The sequence below is a fragment of the Lipomyces tetrasporus genome (assembly GCF_029532465.1).
Source record: "Lipomyces tetrasporus strain NRRL Y-64009 chromosome Unknown POJ06scaffold_7, whole genome shotgun sequence".
Classification (NCBI taxonomy): Eukaryota; Fungi; Ascomycota; class Lipomycetes; order Lipomycetales; family Lipomycetaceae; genus Lipomyces; species Lipomyces tetrasporus.
In genome coordinates, this window is record NW_026611602.1 from 744,030 (window position 1) to 763,186 (window position 19,157).

The following is a 19,157-nucleotide window of genomic DNA, read 5'->3' on the forward strand; positions in this document are numbered from 1 at the left end:
TACAGGGCGGGCAGCGCGTGACAGCCGGGTAAGCGGATGGTGGCGAGCCGCACTGGGGTTACGGCGCTTTGCCTTCTCAGAACGCCAGCATCGCCCCATGTTTGGACGCTCTTGATATTAATTATTTTAGCTCGCGATTTTTGGACGACGTCACTTTGCCTTACAGTACTTTTCTCACTTATCCCTCACAAGTCCATCCTCTTACGAGTTATAGCCGTGACATAACTGAGTTTTCTGACTAGCGTCACCTATTGTACAATTCTCGCGAGAAAGGCGGCTTGCATTCCATAGAAAGTATAACGCAACACATTCATGCAGCGCCAGCTACAAGGTACGCGGGAAACAATGGGACCCTCAATTGTTATTGGAGAAACAGGAACGTATCATGAACGGGATAACGGGACTCTTGATCCCACCAGGTCAAATGCGCCTGAGGGCGTCGTTGTCGTTGCAACGCTGCGGCTGCGTGGTGGACCGGTTTCTGACAGACGTGTGACATGGGGTGAAGATGTGATTGACAATGAGGCGATGGGGAAGAAGAAATCGAAGAGTATGTTCGTTCCCGTTACTTGTTGTCGGTGGATGTGGTTACTGACTGGTTGCAGTCTGCTGTATCTTTCACAAGCAACGCGCGTTCGACGAAAGTTCATCTGACGAGAGCTCGTCTTCAGACGACGAGAGCGGTAGTGGTTCTGACAGTGACGATAATGGAGATTCGAAAGGTGAGCACCATGAGCATGCCGAACGGTGCGAGCACGACCACGCGCATCGGCACCGACGGAGAGCAAGACAACATAAGCCAAACGCGTATGAGCGCCAGCCGAAGTATGGCAAGACACCGCGTTCGCAGCAGCAGTAGAGTGAATAATAATTTTGCTTTGATGATGGTGCTCGGCTTAATATGTACGAAGCCTTCTAGATCTTGCTGTTACATACAAAATTCACATGTGATACACTGTTTTTTTTTGGCATTTTGGGAGGGTCATGTATAGGTTATAATTGCATCGATTGGGCGGTTTAAATCTAGGTAAATGTTGGATGGTAGGGATATGCTCTATGTGCTTCATCGCTGGAAACTACAAATAATATTTATTTTCAAAGAAATATGGTACATATTTTGCACTTCTGCAAATTTTTCGTTGCGCAATGCAACAAGCCATGTTTTGTCCTATAAAAGGACAATGAAAACCCCAGGATGTAGCACACAGGAGAATAGTATAACATTCCCAGCCGGACTTAAAATTGTCTTTCTTATCTAATTTCGCCACCCTGGCTATCACCAAAAACTTGCGGCCAGTTCATCGCTTTTTGAGCGGCCGAGGTTTAACCTCCTCGTCCCTTGTGGGATGGAGTTTGACCACGTTAGGATAGTCTGGCTTATTGAATTGATAGCCCTGGTTTAAATCAGTCAACAAATATTTAATCGCATACTTCACAGGCGAACTTACTTTGCTCCAATCGTAGCTCAGTGCATATGCAAATATCGTTCCGTTCCTGTTGAATGCAGTGCATGGTATTGTTGCGCCAAGGGCACTGTAGCCCTTAAGCCTGTGCTTAGAATCCTTATCCCAGAAATGAAACGACCCGTCCGCACCAGCGGTTGAGAATGTGCCGTACTGTGGATGGAACGAAATAGCGTTGACAGCATAAACATTTGCTTCGGCTCGCGGACCTGGCGGAGCGTTGTCTCTGTGGCATTTGAACGAAAACCCCAGCTTTCTAATGAAATATTAGTCGCTCATCCCATACAATGATATGTAGCGCACGACATACTGTTGCTCTCTATCTTCGACATATTGAATTGCACATCGTCCCTCGATACTGCCAACAGCAAATCCATTACCAGCAGGGTAGCAGCTAATAACTCTCGTCTGCATCTTCAGTTGACTCTGAATAGTCTTAAAGATGTTCCCTGGATTTGACAAGTCGAATATACAAATATGCCTCTCCGCGGTTCCGACGACTAATAGCTTCTGCTGCACATCCATCGTGTACACTCGTTCCGGCAACTGCACAGTGGATACGGGATTTGGAGTTCGTAAATCCCAGTATTTTAGCGTCTTATCCCATGATCCCGTGGCTACAATCTGCTGACCTGTGTTACCTGCGTCCACAAAGCGCACAGAGCGAATGGCTGCGTCATGAGCGGCAATCTGAGTTGACTGGCCCGACTGAAGGTCAAACAATCTTCCCGCCTTATCTGTCCCTCCCGAAACAACTTTTGTGCCATCCTAGCCACGAGTTAGCAAGCCATCCATTTGTCCACTGATACATCCAACATTTAGAGCAGTGTCCCAGTACCTTTGACCAATGCACACTTAAAACAGGACCCTGGTGTTCGTATAATGCCTTCCCTTGCGAATCGCCATTCGCCGCTAGCTCATAGATCCGGACTTTTTTATCCCACGAACTGACCGCGAGAAACTCTGCCTGTGGTGAAAAAGACAGATCAGAGATGGAGTCTTCGGGCGGCGATGTGAGCACTCGGTCACCAGACAATTCCGCGGCCGAGCCAGTTGACGATGAAGCGGTACCAATCGTGCTTGTAGTTGTCGACCCGAAAAGGGACATTATGGATCCTATGTACTACTTAAGAAATAATAATAGTAACTTAATGGAGTCTGTTGTATTGAAGTCGGAGGCCGCGAACGATTGGTCCGTCGCGTATTTGTTGATGCCGGTGATGCTGGGAAGGAGTCTACGGGCTTGCTTCTGCTCAAAAATTTAAGACTGGGCGGTGACGCGAATAATTGCACGTCAACAGACTGACAGGACCTTGAACGCGACTATTTTCCCGTTTGGACCGTATTCGCTTAGAAACTCATGATCTATCCGTAAATTGTTTTAATGTTTTTGCTTACGTTACGCAAGCCGGAGATTCGGGGTTACTACCCTGCAGCATTGTCCAAGAAAATGAGCCAGAGACGCGCACAAATTTGGTAGCATGGCTTTATAGCAGTTACTGCACGCACACCAACCAGAGTTACAGATGATCATAGATTCAGCTCAGAAGACAGGCATCATGGCAGAAAAAGGGATAGATAGTCCTTACAGGGACTTTCACCACCCTTACACGCCATATAAGATCCAGCTTGATTTCATGAACGCGTTGTACGACACGATCGAAGAGGGCAAGATAGGAATCTTCGAGAGCCCTACTGGTGAGCATTTATAAAACGGTCAAGTCGTCTATAGTACTAATTGTTGATATGCTAGGAACGGTAACAGAACCTTCGAGGATACAGAAGCTCCGTCGCGTGAGGCGTTACTAATTATTTTCATGCAGGGAAAGTCACTGTCGCTTATCTGCGGTGCAATGAAATGGTTACGTGATCATCAATCCATTTCGCAATTAAATCAACCTCAAAGTGCTGTTCAAGACGATACCGAACCTGCATGGGTACGGGAGTACCACGACAACATGCTGAAAGAGAAACGCCTGCGGAAGTATAAAGAACTTGAAGCGCGTATACGTCGTGTCAGAGAAATAGAGCAACAGGAGAAAGCAAATGCACAGACGAAGAATTGGCTTGGGCTGCCAGATGAAAATCGTAGAAAAAGGGCGGTAAGTATGATGAGCTTTCAGTTATAATGTCAATGCTGACGTTCAGCTGTTTTGTAGAACGCCGCAGATAAGAACCACGATGATGTCTCAAGGTTTATTGTAGACGATTGGGACAGTGATTCAGAAGATGTTAAATCAAAGAAAGGTTCAAGCACTAAGGAATACAATAATATATCTAGCGAAGTACAGGAGCTGCTCAAAAAGTATAAACGATACCGTACTGGCCAGAAAATGTTCTAATACTTGTTTGCAGACTGAGCGGTCAAACTGAAGGCAACAGTGAGGATGAAGAACTTGAGGATTTCGACGAGGAAGTCAAAGTAAGGAATTTCTGATAGCAGTCAATGGAAAATGCTCACAAGCAGATTTTTTACGCGTCTCGCACCCACTCGCAGTTGACTCAATTTGTTCAACAGCTTCGATTGCCGACATATCCTCCGTCTGAACTCTACCAGTCTGAGACGAATTTACGACACGTACCGTTATCGTCAAGAAAGCAGCTTTGTATTCACCCAACCGTGTCCCGACTTAGAGACCTCAACACTATCAACGATAAATGTACCGAGCTTCAACAAAATCCGATCGACAAGAGATGCCCGTATCTGATGAATGAGCGGGAGGTCGACGATCGCGTCAAAACTCGACATTTCAGAGATCGTGTGTTGGTAAGTAAATATGCTGTAGAGAGAAGATGCACTCGCTGACACGGGACGTTTAGTCTGACATCCGAGATATCGAAGATATGAGTGAAATTGGGAGTTCCATGGGGGTCTGTCCATACTACGCTGGCCGTGGAGCAATAGAACTATCCGAAGTTGTCACTCTACCGTATCCACTTTTGCTACAAAGCAGCTACCGAAAGGCACTGTCAATTTCTCTGAAGAACCAAATTGTCATTATCGACGAAGCACACAATCTTCTGGATGCAATTACTTCTCTCTTTTCTATGGCTATATCATATTCAGATATTGTAAAATCCAAGAGCTGCGTTGAAGCGTACCTTGCAAAGTTCTCGAAACGATTGAACGGCGGAAACAAGGTTTACATTTCTCAGATTATTAAGCTCCTGAAAGTTCTTGAACTCTTTCTTGTCGGATTCAAAGGTTCGAACGGGACAGAAGTATCGCAGAACGACGTGCTGCTCAAAGACGGGGTAGACACGATAAATATTTTTAAAATTGAAAATTATGTCGAGAAATCCAAATTAGCACGAAAGGTCGAAAGTTATGCGACTCATTTGATCGAGTCAGCAGCCGTCGATGACAAGGGAAACAAGAGTAGGGCGACGAAATCAACTGCCAGTGTTCCTGTCCTGTCAAAAGTTATGTCATTCTTAATGGCACTGACGAATCCGTCAAATGAAGGGAAAGTATTTTTTGAGCAGACGAATACCGATCGGTTTCTGAAGTATTTGCTCTTGGATCCAAGTTTTCATTTCAGATCGATCGTTGAGGAAGCCAGATGCGTCATTCTTGCTGGTGGCACCATGGAACCGGTATAATCTGCGCGCATTATAGTAGTTAATGTCAGCTCTGATTTGTTGTCATAGGTTGGTGATTATATGAGGTACCTACTTCCATATGTGCCCGCCGAGCGAATTCGAACCCTTTCTTGCGACCATGTCATTCCGAGGGAAAATTTAGGTGTGTGGACTATCGCTACAGGTCCCACCGGGGCCGATTTGACGTTTACCTTTGACCGCCAGCGGGTAGACACGATAGTACGTTTGTCTGGCTCTATTTGCGTTCATCTCATGTACTGATAAACTAATGTTCAGGGCCAAGAACTTGGCCGCACGATCGCGAATCTGACCTTCGTCATTCCTGATGGCATGGTAGTTTTCTTTCCAAGCTACAAGTATATGGAAGAAGTTTCCCTTTGCTGGAAAGAGGTCCGCAACGGATCAATGTCCATCTGGGATCAAATTAACCAGCGCAAGACAATTTTTCAGGAACCTAGAGATAGTGCACAGGTCGACTCGATTTTGTCATCATATTCCCAAGCTTTGAGTGATATCTTAGCTCAACAACAGTACCACCGGAAGGCAGTAGGAGCGATACTGCTTGCCGTTGTTGGTGGTAAGATGTCAGAGGGCATCAACTTCTCAGATCATTTGGCTAGAGGTATTGTCATGGTCGGACTTCCTTTCCCGAATGCAAGGTCGGCGGATATGGTGGCGAAAAGAAGATACGTTGAAAACACAGCATACGACGAGACCAAGCGTAGGGAGTTGGCCTTGCTACAGGAGCAGTATGCGGATGAAACCGCGATTCCGCCATCTAGGATGATTGGAATCGAAGATAGTTGCAAGAAAGCGGGAGAGAAAGCCTCCCGAGAGTACTACGAGAACGTCTGCATGCGGTCAGTAAATCAGAGTATTGGCCGAGGCATTCGGCACGCCAAAGATTATGCGGTCATTCTATTTGTAGACAGTCGCTTTGAACAGGAAAGAATACAAATCAAATTGCCTAAATGGATCAGAGACCGGATAACAAATGGGAATTCGGAGGATACCAAGATCGGGTCTGTCTTGAGGAGTGTGAGGGAGTTCTTCAAGGAGAAGAATTGATATTTTGAGTATTACAGGAATTGGGTTGCACTGCACTAATGACAGCATGGAATGCCCGATATTGTCACTGTTATCCGACGCATAACAATTGAAGAATTGTAGCCACCAAGGTCTCCTATTTTTACATAATTAACAGTATGCTAATGAACTGAGACGTGTTTGAGCTAAGCTATTTTTGATGCCAAGAAATCATGGGGTAAGGGTCTTCATGATCTGGGCGGCGAGATCCATGGCTCGGCGGCTCTATTAACTTGCCGCTGGCGACTAGTAGTAGATCGCAGACATAAGACACTCTATCATTCCAGTCAAGGCCAGCTGTGGTTTTGTCAGGTAGAGCATAATTTACCGACGCTGGTCGGCTATGAACTTGTGTTCCATTAAATGTGTAAATAAGTGGAGAGTAGAAACTGCGCCTAGCCATAACTGGGTCTCGCTAAGTGCACGTGGCGCTTATCTGGCTGCATACACTGCCGACGCGGCTCCAAAATTTCTGAGGTTTCTGTCTTTTGGAATAACATCAATTTTCCCGATTCGACTACTTGTCTAGTTTTTCAGTAAGGCAACAAGCCAACAACGGTCAGTAGTTAATGAGGTACCATTTGCTGTAGAATATGGGGACGTGTTTCAGCGGACGTTGCCTCATTGCTAATCATTTTGCTGTGCTCCGATAACAGTTGCCAGCATTGCCTGATTGGATTATTGTTAAGGTAACATATCGTAGCCTACGTCTCTAGCGCACTTACAAGAACTGCGCTGTATCACGGCAGAATTGATTGGAGACGTGAGATCGGACACTCTGTAGATTGATAATGCAGGTTTGCTACCTCAATATAGATAACGTACCCTTTTCTGTAGATGTTGAGGTCCGGCATAAGAACCTTCCGACAATCAGAATCTATTACAGCCAAATACTAGTATACTACCGCTTGCTCTACGACCTGCAAGATCTTCGGAACTACATGTACGGTACACACACCCCTGCCGGTCCGCTTTTTGTTCCGCCAACTTAGTCGTCTCCCCGATTTCTTTCGCTGGTGCGGCTTGCAGGCGAAGTGGAACTTACTGTGCGGTCTTAACACAGAAACCAGCCTTCCGATATCGGACCCAGATCAGCTAACACGTGCGGTGCGCCACTACATGACAAGTTGTCTTATACCCGCGTTGTTCCTCTAAAGTTCTCTGTTGGAGCCATATACACTAATGTATATTAGCTTTCTTTCCAGAGAGTTCCACCGACCGCGAAGAGCAATTAACGAGTTGACGAAAACCACAGTGATACTATAGTTGTCGTACTTTGGATTTGTCGACTATCTCAATATGACATCTTCCATAGCTAGTGACGGAATTCGTCCAGACACAGATCTGGATCCCAGCATAGTACGCAACATGGGCATGCAAAATGTTGACAGGAAGGATTATGTATTCAGGACACATGAGGAGCTTTCGAAATTACCAGATCTGTTGGTTGAGTCTTCGGTGGAGACTCCGGACGTACCAGTCGAACCGTCTTCCCCTGTTCTAACCTTTCCAGATGGGGGCCGCCAAGCATGGCTCTGCGTCGTCGGGGCATTTTGCGCACAGTTTTGTTCGTTTGGATGGCTCAACACTTGCGGGGTGTTTCAAGAATACTACCTACAAAACCAGCTAAAAGGATATTCTGTGACGACGGTATCATGGATTTCGTCGCTGCAAACGTTGATCTTATTTATGGGCTGCCTAATTGTCGGACGGCTATTTGATTCCTATGGGCCGCGGTATCTTGTGCTTGTTGGAACACTGCTACAGGTTGGTGGCATTATGCTTACATCTATTTGTAACACCTACGGTCCTATCTTAGTGTATACTCACCCAGTTACTTCGTTGTTGTACCAGTGGTGAGCTGCTAACGTGATAGACAGATGTCAAGGACTTGTTGCTTCTATGGGAGCTGCGTGCGTGTTCAATGCATCCGTCGGCAGCGTGTCATCATGGTTCAAGAAGAAACGCGCCAGAGCCCTGGGAATCATGTCCAGCGGTTCCAGTCTCGGCGGCATCATTTTTCCTATTCTCATTCGTCGCTTAACAGTTCAAACAACGTTCGGCTGGACGATGCGAGCATGCGGATTCCTAGTCCTCGGTTTGTTAATTATTGCCAATCTCACCGTCACGTCTAACGTGACTCCACGTGGAAAGTGGATCCCGTTGTATCCGCGCGATCTATGGGTGCATTTCAATGACCTGAATTACGCTCTCCTGGCGACGGCGTTTTCTCTAGCCTTTGTTGGATTTATGTTACCTTTCACATACATAGTCTCCAACGCGACATTTCACGGAATAGACGAGAACTTGGCGAATTACCTCGTCTCGTGCGTCAACGGAGCTAGTATTTTTGGCCGCATAATACCCGCCATCTTGGCCGATCAGGTTGGCCAGTACAATATGAATATAATAGGCATCACATTAGCCGGCGTGGTGACCATCGCATTATGGATTCCAGCCACGAACACTGGCTCTCAAGTAGCATATGCTGTTCTATACGGGTTTTTCTCCGGCACATTCGTAGCCTTGATTCCAGCATGTACTGCAAAGATCAGTAATATTCGGGATATTGGCACACGTGTCGGCTTGATGTTTTTCTGCCTCAGTCTGACGTCGCTGGCAGGCGTACCGATTGGCGGCGCGATTATTGGGGACGCTACGAGTCAGAAGCGGTGGAATGGCATGATGGCGTTTGCAGGAGCGTTTTTGATCATCGGTGGAATTATGAATTGGATCGCGAGGGTTAAGCTAGTTGGACCGTCACTAAAGGCGGTGTGCTAGTCGTGCAATATTGTAGTCAGGCCACCGTCACTTTGTTCTCGATAGAAGACAGCGCTTACGATTCTCAGCAAGTCAAAAAGGTACCAACTAGAGTTAAAAGGTATGTATTTACCGAAAAAAATTTGGGTCGAACGTGTTATGAGAATGCATATTTCGGCTGGGTCATATTAGATACTTTGATTGAATCTGAACAATCATCATTATAGAACATGAATTATTAATTACATCGCCATCACCCCACACCGAAATGGACCCCTAAAGTCAGCTTTAATGTCCCTGGTCAAGGCGAACGGATTGCCATAGCCAAGCTGGGATTTAGCTGGCAACAAATGCAAGTAAATTCGTATCCTTTCCTAACCTCCGTGGGTTTTCAGTCAAGACCAGAAATACATGACATTCGCGACTTCCCGGCCAATTCACCAGTGCCAATTGCGCTCTGTTTGAAACTACGTGATCACCGGTTCGATAATAATCAAGACAGCTAGGGTAGTCGTCAGGGGCGGGCTGCCAGTCAAAGCGGAAAACCTAATCTAAAATGATGACCAATGCTGCAATCGATGGACTGTAAGTCTTGTCCAGGGACCTAGAGCTTAGAACACCGGAAATACATTTTGATGTGTTACTTTGTCAATTTGTAACTATAGTTTACCTGTGATCATATAACCGCGGTAGGATATTCTGCAATAGCCACAAGATACTCTGGCCACGAACACGTATATGAAAACATTGGCATGTCAAGATAACGGCTCCAAATGGCAACAACTCGGGTAACACGAAGCGCTCATAGCGCAGCAAAAGCATTAATTCTTTCGAATTCAGTTACATCGGCACAGATCTCGACAACTAGAGCGACTCAGGTTGACCAGATTACCGAGGCATTCAAGGTCACAAAACGGACAGTGTCGAGTTTGCCGGCTGAGAAGAAAAGGGCAGCAAAGAATACCGGTACTGAGCTCCAAAAAGTGCAGAAGACTGCACGGCGGAGTAGGAAGTCGGGCAAAGCAGAGCAGAAACTGGATGGCGCTATTGGCGGGGAGGAGGTCGTGGTAACTACCGATCAGTTGCTGTTACAAGCGACTACCCGATTGTCCGACGAGTCTACAATTTCGAGTATAACCGCGACAGCGGCCGTTGCGTCAACTGCTCCGATGTTCATTATTCCAAAGGCGTATAATAAAGATTTCGCTTTAGAAACTGCGATCGCCCATCTAGTGTCCATTGATCCCCGATTTACGCAATTGACAACAATGCATCCGTGTGAAATGTTTAGCGAGCATAATCTTGAGTCGCCTGTTGATCCATTTGAATCGCTTGGATCCAGTATTATATCGCAGCAAATCAGTGGTGCCGCTGCTAGGAGCATAAAACGCAAGTTTTTGGCTCTGTTTAATGGAGAGTCTGAAGGAGAGTCGGACCACACGGAACTGGAAGATCTTAAGAAGCGATTTCCGACTCCTGGTGAGGTATTGCGGAAGGACGTAGCTACATTGAGGACGGTTGGATTCTCTCAACGAAAGGCCGAGTAAGCGATGCAGTCCATACTTTTTGTCTGAATAACAATTGACAAGGTGGACAGGTACATGCTTGATCTGGCTTCGAAATTCCATAGTGGCGAGATCAACCCACACGGTCTTTTGACCCTCCCCGACGATGAGATCGTCGAGCTGCTCACGAAAGTGCGTGGCCTCGGGGTCTGGAGTGCCGAGATGTTTCTTATTTTTGGGCTTAAGCGGCCCGATGTCTTCTCGACTGGCGATCTCGGAGTTCAACGCGGTATGGCACAGTGGTACGGCAAGAATATTGCTCTCGCAAAGGGAAAGAAAGGCAAGTTTAAATATATGAGCGAAGCGGAGATGATCGAGAGATCGGATGCATTCAGACCCTACCGGACTTTATTTACTTGGTACATGTGGAGAGCAGGAGACGTCATTTTGGCTTTTGATGGAGATGCTTAGGTGGTGTGTTATTCGTAATAAAGAGATATAGGGTCATACATTATTGCGCAATACATAACGAAGAGAAGAATTTAAACCAACACAGCGTCAGCAAGCTAACTTGCTTACGGCAAGTAACTAACGCATAGAGTCCTACCGTACGTCGTCGATGACTATCCTGTTGTCGGCTTATTCGGACAAAACGAGACTACGTCGGGGGTATACGTTTGGCGAGAAAGAGGATCCTCTGCTAATATATTTGGCGGCGGTTTAGATCACAAATTCACAATATGGATCGTGCGTTCAGTACACAGATAAGTTAAATCTCTCTATGAGTTATCAAGGTCTAGCACGACATGCGAGTTCCAGCGTCGAACGCTCTATATGTCGCCGTTCTAAATTGAAGGCAGAATATCACTGCAAAGTGTCCGTTTGCTCCTTAAGACAAAATTCATGGCAGACCGAGCCAATGCAGTAATACACGCCACCGTTAGAAACAGTGGAGTCATAGTCGCACCAGTGACTGAAAGCGATTGATGTGATTGACATACCTTTCTCGCGTTTGGCGTCTGTGACCTTCTGTACCGTAACATGATAGTCTGTGCAACTCGCTTGATCTTGAAGGATATAGTACACTGTGACTTGTATTGACCCAAAACTAAATATACATATGCTTACAAAACCATTAAACCGCGGACAAACCGATATCGACTAAAACGGTATAATAACATGACTATTAGAGTATTATGTGGCACGCAAACGAAATAACAAAGAAGTTCGCCCAACCCCTGCATGAACGATCCTCCCAAAATTACTGCACTGCAAAGTCTACATTACCTTTGTAACCTGAAAGGAAAGGAAAAAAAACTGTAAGTTACCAGAGAGGTCTAGTCTGTATCAAAAATTCGACAAAAGTTCCCGAATACTTTACAAAATGTAATTTCGCTACATCCGCTATGGATTCGAATCCAAATCGTATCCCAATCCAAGGTTTAGACGCTATCAATATATAGTTTGCACAGATCGCATTCTTTCAGCATAGCTCTACCGGGGTCACGCCATCTAACTACATCAATAGATATGCTTAATCGACCTTCTTAGAGACGGCAGCAGCCTTCTCAGTCTTAGCCTTCTGGCGGGCAATCCGTTCAGCTTTCGCTTTAGGACCGGCTTCAGTGTCCAACAAGAAATCCCACCATCTGAAGGAAGAGGCATAGTTGCCGATGAAGTACTTGTGGTGGTCATCGTGGTGGTCAGCGCCAGCCCAGAAGGGAAGGAAGTGGTGCAGAGACCAGGGGAACTCATAGCCAGAGTGGGCGTCAACGGCCTGAAAAAGGCGGAGAACAATCCAGATGTAGACTGTGACGATGTGGAGGTTCTTGGTGAGTGCAACCCACAAAATTGGCGTGCCGATGGTGCCGAGACCGAGAATCATGACTTCGATTGGCGACGCGTACTCGGCGGCAAGACCGAAGGGCGCAGAGTACAGGTGGTGCTGCTTGTGGATGTACTTGTAGAAAGGTCCGTAGTGAAGTAGACGGTGGTTCCAGTAGTGCCAGGTGTCCTCCACGCAAAAGAAGAACGAGATTTGGTAGAACATGGTGAGGAAGCTGGGAAACGGAACGTCATGGGACATGCCGAAGTAAGCGCAGATAGGGTGGAAGACCCAAATCTGAGGAAGCTCAACTGTGAAGTGGGAAAGGAGTACGGCGCTAGTACATTGCCACTGCTCCTTAAAGGTATTGGGTTTGCCTTGCTGAATTTTGTATTTGCGGAAATAAGGAATGCAGTCAATAATCAACCACGGTATGCAACGACCAAAATAGAAGAACTCGTGAATAACAAAAATCATGACACCTAAACCGAAAAACAAAAAGTCAGTCTGCTAAATCCGTCGAGAATTCTAACGGGATGACCAGGACAGCGTCGACACTCGGTAACGCTGTCACTTCGTCCACTGCTGGGAAATAAAACATACCAGTGGCAATCACGTCGTTCTGCATGTACGCGTACCATGCAGCCCATAGCCGCTCTAGCATGTTCAGATGAACATACTGCTCGCTAATATTTCTGTAAGTCTCGCTGTATGTAGGCGCCGCGAGGGACACATTGTATGTTGACGACCTAAATAAGAGCGCGAGTTAGAATGTGTGATTCAGACATCAATGGCACTCCCGGGCGAGTTCCAGGACGCGGTCCCAACGTGAAAGTATACCAACATTTTCGGTGCGAACTACTTTGTCCTTGTTGTTGAAACAAAATTCAGTGACGAAATTTCCAGGCAGGACGAGACGCAATTGGGTTCAAATATTTCGCAGAAACGACCCTTGGTTGAACAAAGGAAAAATATTCTTGACTCGGCACAACTCCTACACACGCGATAGTCGAGTGAACTGGACCCGGACACAGGCAGTTAAAATGTGCAGACAGCAAATGCAGGTGGTACGATCTGTGCGTTACCCGGCTGCTAGTCGTTAGTTATCAGTGGCGTTATTCTCACTTAGCGTTCGGTTCGCTCGGGTTGCTCGAGTTTAAATGTGCGCCATCTTCGTATTTCTCGGGACATCGGGCAGTGCAAACTCGGACTCCGCTGCGATCGACCTTACCCTGCAAACCAGACCATCACTAATCGAGCAGAACAATGTCAATTACCAACGATCCCGCCGATTCCGAACATCTTTGCGACTTCACACGCTCGTAGTATTGGCAAATGAGGAGACTTCGATTTTGGACGATCACACTATAGATGAGCTGACTTCTGCACCGGTGACGTGGGCAAATGACTTGCATAAGCCTTCTGTCGCGTCAAGATACGAATGCCTCGCCAGTTTCGAGCCGCAGCATCGACGACTCTCCAGAGGTCTCTGGGGGCGAGATTGCACATGCTCCGTAGTTGTGTTTTATTTAAACAGCTTCAACTTGGTGCGATTAGAGATGGAACAATCTAGATCGACTCAGAAGGGCTGCGCAGTTTGCGCATTGTAATCAAATGCGAGCGTGACTGTCTACGAGCTGTAAACGTAGAGAATATGTTAGTCTCCAGAGCAAATATTAATAATATTATGGAGGTTCATCTAGTCGAGAGCAAACCAACCAATGAGAGGCCATGGGCGTGTAAGATGAGTTCGGTCCATATTTGAGTGAGGGTATAGGGTTGAGTCTTATCTGATGCGGGTACCTGTCAAACGCAAGACAAAGATTTCAGAAAACGGTTAGTTCGGGCCAGGTTAAGCAAGGGTCTCACCAATGATCAGACCGCCGGGTAAGTTTCGCGTCCCGAGAGTTGGCTCGTGTTCGCCATTACATAGGCAAGCTCGCCATCGTCTCGGATTCCTTTATTGGATCGACACCATACCCTCATGTAATTCGTCAGACAGGCTTTTGGCGATCCAAACATGGCAATCCTCTGTTATTGTTTTTCTATTTACGCGACTGGGCACCCGTCGCGCGTAACGAGACTCGATTGGTTGCTACTGCTAAGCTACTTGTCCCAAGTACTGGTTTCTATCATAGACAACTCCGGCGCCTTCGCATAGACACCGAGATTCACGGGGTGACATTCGAAAAGCAACAAACATTGCCCCTAGTCATCGTAGCAATGGAGAATCCACATGAGCAGGTTCAGAACGCACTCCTGGCGCGTATCATTACTAATGTTGTGAGTCTTATTTGATTTATCTGGTTATGCGTTTGAATGGCAAGACGAAGTGGAATTACATTGCCAATACCGGTGCGCATACTTTTACTAATTCAACTGCGCAGGAAAAATTAAACGAAGCCATCATCGTACTCAATCGAGTCTTACAGGTTGGTATCCGTTTGCTACTGCGCCGTTGTTGTCCCTACTGCTGGAAGGCTGCTTTGACATGGCTTTTGCCGGAGCTAATGATCGCGTATTTAGGACGTCAACAGAGAAAATATGAACGTCGAGCTATTATCACAGATGTGGGAGAACTATCAACGGAACGTGTTGTTCAATCTAGAAAGCACAGACTCATTAGAAAAACCTATATGAGACGGATAGATGTGGAAGCAGATGGTTTAAGGTACTTGCGGCGGGTACAAATTGAATCCTCTTACGCGATCTGTCAATGCCGCCAGTCGGGTTGACGGCCGGCCAATAGTCGCAAGACTGTCATTTTGACGCGCTAGGGAATTCGATCTCAACGGTATGAACAGTATATAACTACTTTCCTAGGTGGTATTTATTGCAATCAAGGGATGGAAATATAATACTACCTCATTATCAAACAAGGGTTGTCAATCATAAGTAGCTTCTTTATCATATGCACGTACACCGTTTCGACTCCAGCCGCAGATGACGAGTCCGATTTAGAAGGAACGACGAAATCTTGTAATTGGTCGTGAATTGTTCACGCTTCTTCAATGTGACCAGACGATTTCTTGTAGCATAGCGAAACTTATCGTTTCCGTCTCCAAAATATCACCTCCCGGTAAATTGTTTCGGCATATGACATAACTGACAGTAATCCTCAGGAGGTCCGTAAAGCTGTAACCTCAACAATACGCTAGGTCCAAATGACAGTCTCAATGTTCACAACAATTTCTGGTTTTGACTTCAATTGAGCCGTATGCTCAGCCCTCAGTTGCTCTATGTAGGCACGGCATATCGCAAAATTAGCCGGTGATCGCTAGCTCAAGCAGAGCACAATAACAGACGGATACAGAAGCCTATTGGGCGCCGTGACGAGAGTCCTGGATGACGAGAGTTCAAGACGGGGGTTGCTTTATATTTATCAGAGTTGGAATCGACGAGTATCGTCCTTACGTCACATGCCATAAGGCCAGGGCAAGGCACGGGATGGGGATCGGCGAATCCGAGGCCCGAAGACGGGGAAGTGTCGCACGCGTGGCAACGACCAGCAACAGCGTCCACACTCGAGCGCGCGCAGCCAGAGCGGCAGCAGCCAACAACACAGCAACAACGAACGGCCGCACCGCGTTTTGACCATCCGACAGAACTCGGACCGAATACGATCAGCAGCACGCCGGTGGTGTTGGGCCTGGAGAAGCACTCAGTGCCTGACTATTACCTATTATCATACCGAGAGATGGGGAAGTTAACTAAGTTACCTACTTTATTAGTTATTAACGGGCCGAGTCAGTCAGCGAACGGGCCAGGGGCATTTGGCTTTTCCAGGGTTTCCCACCTCAATCTGATCTCCCATCGGAACCCAATAATCAAAGGTGCGGCCTGCGCCCAACCGCGACGCGGCCCATCGCCAAAAACCAAGTCAACAGTAGACTGTCCCATGTAAATCGTCTCCCACTCCATATTTGCGTCTCGCTTTTACCACCACTTCCCATCAAGAACAACGTGCAATTGCCGTCGCCAATTTCCTCTTACACGTCTACTTACGCTAGGTCCTCCAGTTCGTCATGGTCAGATACGTCCCGTTCACGGAGCCATTACCCTCGTGTAAGCCGTCCAAGCGGCCACCATTGACCTCGGAAGAGCAAGAAAAATACGACATGTTGCTCGAGCACATGAATAATATTAAGGACCTCCCAATTTCGTCGAACCAGAATGAGAAAACCATGCGGCCGCTCGACGACGAGGAGCAGGCCTGGGTGACGAAGGAGTGTTTGCTTCGCTACCTGCGTGCGACAAAGTGGAAGCTGGCCGATGCGCAGAAACGAGTCGAGGGCTCGCTGATCTGGCGGAGGGAGTATGGCGTTAGAGAATTAAGCCCGGACTATATCTCTCCTGAGGTACGTTCATTTGTTCATATGCGCCAGTTGGCCGTGGTAGGAACGCACATGATACTGTTGCCCGAACGCGGTCAACTTGTTGTCGAACTTAAGATGAACAACCACTGCGTTGTGATGGTATCCATACGCGCTAGCTATCTGCAAATTGCTTACCCACTGCTTCGTCTTGCACTAATGCTAACGGTCGACAGAACGCAACAGGTAAGCAAGTTATTCTAGGCTACGACTTTGCGTCGCGCCCATGCCTGTACCTTCATCCATCCCGACAGAACACCGACAAATCCAATCGGCAGATCCAGCACCTCGTGTTCAGTCTCGAGCGCGTTATCGACTTCATGCCCAGTGGCCAAGAGACTCTCGCGTTACTGATCGACTTCAAGTCTTCCACGTCGTCTAAGAACCCGTCTGTCAACCAGGGTCGTCAGGTTCTGCACATCCTGCAAACGCATTACCCCGAGCGTCTCGGCAAGGCCCTAGTAATTAATATCCCGTGGTTCGTCTGGACATTTCTCAAGATTATATACCCCTTCATCGACCCCCTCACCCGCGAGAAGCTCGTGTTCTCCGAGCCGATTGATAAATACGTGCCAGCAGACCACCTGGACACAATTTTCGGTGGCAAGTCCGAGTTCGAGTATCACCATGACAAGTACTGGAACGCCATGTGTGAGATGGCGGCGGACAAGCGCAAGCGGTATATGGAGCGATGGCGCAAGCTCGGCGGCGGCATCGGTCTGTCGGAGGCCGCGTTGCGTGCCGAGACCGAGGAGGAGATGCTGGCTGAGCTTGCGAGAACCGAGACTCTTGAGAAGGAGGCTGAGGCCACGTACGGTGCCAACGACGCGCCCGCTGCCCCTGCCGAGTCGTCCAAGTTGCCTGATGAACTATTGAGCAACACTAAGACTGCCGAGGAGGCGGCCGCCGCCATCGATGCGGCCGAGTTGGCAGAGAAGACCACTGGCGTTAGCGTCGAGGAGCAGCTCTCGCAGGTCTCACTCCAGGACAAGAGCTCGTAGGCGTCCAACTAGTCCGGAGGCGTTAAATTTATCTGTTATGCATGCATATGATAATCTTATCACTGAGTGGTGTGCTGCAGTAAGATGGGGCATGGATGGGGAAACATGAAAATAGAAGTTTTGTGGGGTTATTTGATCCGTTGTCATGATCTTCTTGTTGTATGTATTTGATGGTTTCTTTTCCTTTTGTTTGATTATCGACATAGACAATGTGTTTTAATGAAATGCGAGGCATGGCAAAAGTTGTTGACGCGCTGATTTACTAGTAATCGACGTCAGGTTAGATTTGCAAATATAATTTGTCCATACACCTATGAATAATCCAACCCGAATCTACATTAAGCCCTTGTCTTTTCCTACGACGTCGGCCTCGCGCACTTTCGTTGCTCGATCGTGCCCGACACGGGACACCGCATCGACCTCCAATCGAGCGGGTACATTGGCGCGCCCGACGCCTCGCTGATGGCGAACACGACGCCGAGATCGTTGCGCGCGGTCGAGAGGTAGTAGTTTGTGCCGTCGCCTAGCGAGATGACTTGTGCGCGGATAATGTCGCCTGGTCTGAAGCAGTCCTGCATCTTGACCTTGTCTTTTTCTGTTTCCCTCACATCTTGGGCTCTGTTCCGGCGTTAGCAAGATAGCATGATTAAACGAATTTTTTTTTACTCAGATAGCTAGCGCACCGTATTATGCCACCATATTCGTCAGTGGCAGAGTTGTTTTCGCCAACTACTAATATGGCAACATTCGCCATGCGAGGATTAATTCTCAACACCCGCACAAGCACGACATCATCCACATCCGGCACTGCGCCCATCGTACCCCCACCATTAGCTGTCGGTCTCACAACCGACACCCGCGGCCGCGGATCCGCTGCCGCCGCCTTCTTCTCGTCATCTTTCCGCAGCGAACTTTTCGCCGTCGACGGTGTTGGCTTGGAGACGACGACCGCGCCGAGCACAGACGCCACGATCGCGCCGCCGCCGCCGACGACCGCGTGTTCGTCAAAGTAGGTTCCTGGACCAGGCGCGTATTCCCGAGCCGAACACAGCGGTTGGCCAGGAATCGCGTGCGTGGGGAGGTCAGATGCCGACGACGGGTTGTCTTTACTCCGGGCCGGAGTGCCTGGTCTGCTTGTTACCGGCGTCGAGCCTGCTGAAGATGACATTGTCGGTGGTTTTTTTTCGTAATTTGTTAGCTTGCGTCCGGCCCTTTTCTTGAATTGGGACGCTATGTTAGTCGATGTATTTTTCGCCCGGTGTCATGATCTGCTTATTTGATGTTCTCACCACAAAATTTCGCGGCCCTAACCCACTGAGCTGCGGCGCCAGATTTCGGTTTGCTCACATTGGAAACCGGCACCGACACACATTGGTGAACATTGATTGGCGCAGAACTACTGCAGATGTAAGGAATGCGGCCCGTAGTTTATGACGGCCGATGTCAATCAACGAAATGAACGCGTCCTTACGCGAGCTGCCCGACAACGTATGGCCGAATGCCGAGGAGGGTCAGGCACAGATATTTTAAATACGAAAACA

At 47.7% G+C, this 19,157-nt stretch overlaps 9 protein-coding genes across 9 annotated transcripts; 6 read left to right on the forward strand and 3 right to left on the reverse strand.

Annotated features, from left to right (window-relative positions):
- The first annotated feature begins 98 nt into the window (after positions 1–98).
- On the forward strand, positions 99–1,105 carry POJ06DRAFT_256520 (phosphatase inhibitor-domain-containing protein). Its single transcript, XM_056188028.1, has 2 exons — positions 99–550; positions 606–1,105. The coding sequence occupies exons 1-2, from the start codon at positions 313–315 to the stop codon at positions 857–859; spliced, it is 492 nt and encodes a 163-aa protein (XP_056042728.1). The 5' UTR covers positions 99–312; the 3' UTR covers positions 860–1,105.
- POJ06DRAFT_224832 (WD40-repeat-containing domain protein) lies at positions 1,106–2,706 on the reverse strand. Its single transcript, XM_056185695.1, has 4 exons — positions 2,302–2,706; positions 1,774–2,231; positions 1,449–1,719; positions 1,106–1,394 (listed from the first exon to the last, which is right to left on the reverse strand). Exons 1-4 carry the CDS (start codon positions 2,569–2,571, stop codon positions 1,299–1,301), a joined length of 1,095 nt encoding a protein of 364 aa, XP_056042729.1. The 5' UTR covers positions 2,572–2,706; the 3' UTR covers positions 1,106–1,298.
- Positions 2,707–6,290, forward strand: POJ06DRAFT_256526 (helicase C-terminal domain-containing protein). Its single transcript, XM_056188029.1, is given in 9 exon segments — positions 2,707–3,162; positions 3,176–3,179; positions 3,287–3,565; positions 3,623–3,768; positions 3,819–3,885; positions 3,931–4,230; positions 4,284–5,060; positions 5,115–5,285; positions 5,343–6,290. 9 exon segments carry the CDS (start codon positions 2,990–2,992, stop codon positions 6,132–6,134), a joined length of 2,709 nt encoding a protein of 902 aa, XP_056042730.1. The 5' UTR covers positions 2,707–2,989; the 3' UTR covers positions 6,135–6,290.
- An 873-nt stretch (positions 6,291–7,163) lies between these two features.
- Positions 7,164–9,151, forward strand: POJ06DRAFT_132017 (major facilitator superfamily domain-containing protein). Its single transcript, XM_056184388.1, has 3 exons — positions 7,164–7,972; positions 8,033–9,033; positions 9,140–9,151. Exons 1-2 carry the CDS (start codon positions 7,452–7,454, stop codon positions 8,931–8,933), a joined length of 1,422 nt encoding a protein of 473 aa, XP_056042731.1. The 5' UTR covers positions 7,164–7,451; the 3' UTR covers positions 8,934–9,033; positions 9,140–9,151.
- A 930-nt stretch (positions 9,152–10,081) lies between these two features.
- On the forward strand, positions 10,082–10,888 carry POJ06DRAFT_198738 (DNA glycosylase; the record flags this gene model as incomplete). Its single annotated transcript, XM_056185126.1, has 2 exons — positions 10,082–10,455; positions 10,510–10,888. 2 exons carry the CDS (start codon positions 10,082–10,084, stop codon positions 10,886–10,888), a joined length of 753 nt encoding a protein of 250 aa, XP_056042732.1.
- Positions 10,889–11,493: 605 nt separating this feature from the next.
- Positions 11,494–13,308, reverse strand: POJ06DRAFT_256532 (uncharacterized protein). Its single transcript, XM_056188030.1, has 3 exons — positions 13,087–13,308; positions 12,846–12,991; positions 11,494–12,724 (listed from the first exon to the last, which is right to left on the reverse strand). Coding segments are annotated over exons 1-3 (921 nt in total). The 5' UTR covers positions 13,089–13,308; the 3' UTR covers positions 11,494–11,951.
- An 805-nt stretch (positions 13,309–14,113) lies between these two features.
- Positions 14,114–14,977, forward strand: POJ06DRAFT_239177 (uncharacterized protein; the record flags this gene model as incomplete). Its single annotated transcript, XM_056186029.1, has 3 exons — positions 14,114–14,129; positions 14,176–14,525; positions 14,570–14,977. The coding sequence occupies 3 exons, from the start codon at positions 14,114–14,116 to the stop codon at positions 14,975–14,977; spliced, it is 774 nt and encodes a 257-aa protein (XP_056042734.1).
- Positions 14,978–15,982: 1,005 nt separating this feature from the next.
- Positions 15,983–17,630, forward strand: POJ06DRAFT_132104 (CRAL-TRIO domain-containing protein). The gene is made up of 2 exons (XM_056184390.1): positions 15,983–16,600; positions 16,792–17,630. The coding sequence occupies exons 1-2, from the start codon at positions 16,268–16,270 to the stop codon at positions 17,614–17,616; spliced, it is 1,158 nt and encodes a 385-aa protein (XP_056042735.1). The 5' UTR covers positions 15,983–16,267; the 3' UTR covers positions 17,617–17,630.
- Positions 17,631–17,794: 164 nt separating this feature from the next.
- Positions 17,795–18,949, reverse strand: POJ06DRAFT_132100 (uncharacterized protein). Its single transcript, XM_056184389.1, has 2 exons — positions 18,300–18,949; positions 17,795–18,234 (listed from the first exon to the last, which is right to left on the reverse strand). Exons 1-2 carry the CDS (start codon positions 18,782–18,784, stop codon positions 17,973–17,975), a joined length of 747 nt encoding a protein of 248 aa, XP_056042736.1. The 5' UTR covers positions 18,785–18,949; the 3' UTR covers positions 17,795–17,972.
- Positions 18,950–19,157: the final 208 nt, after the last annotated feature.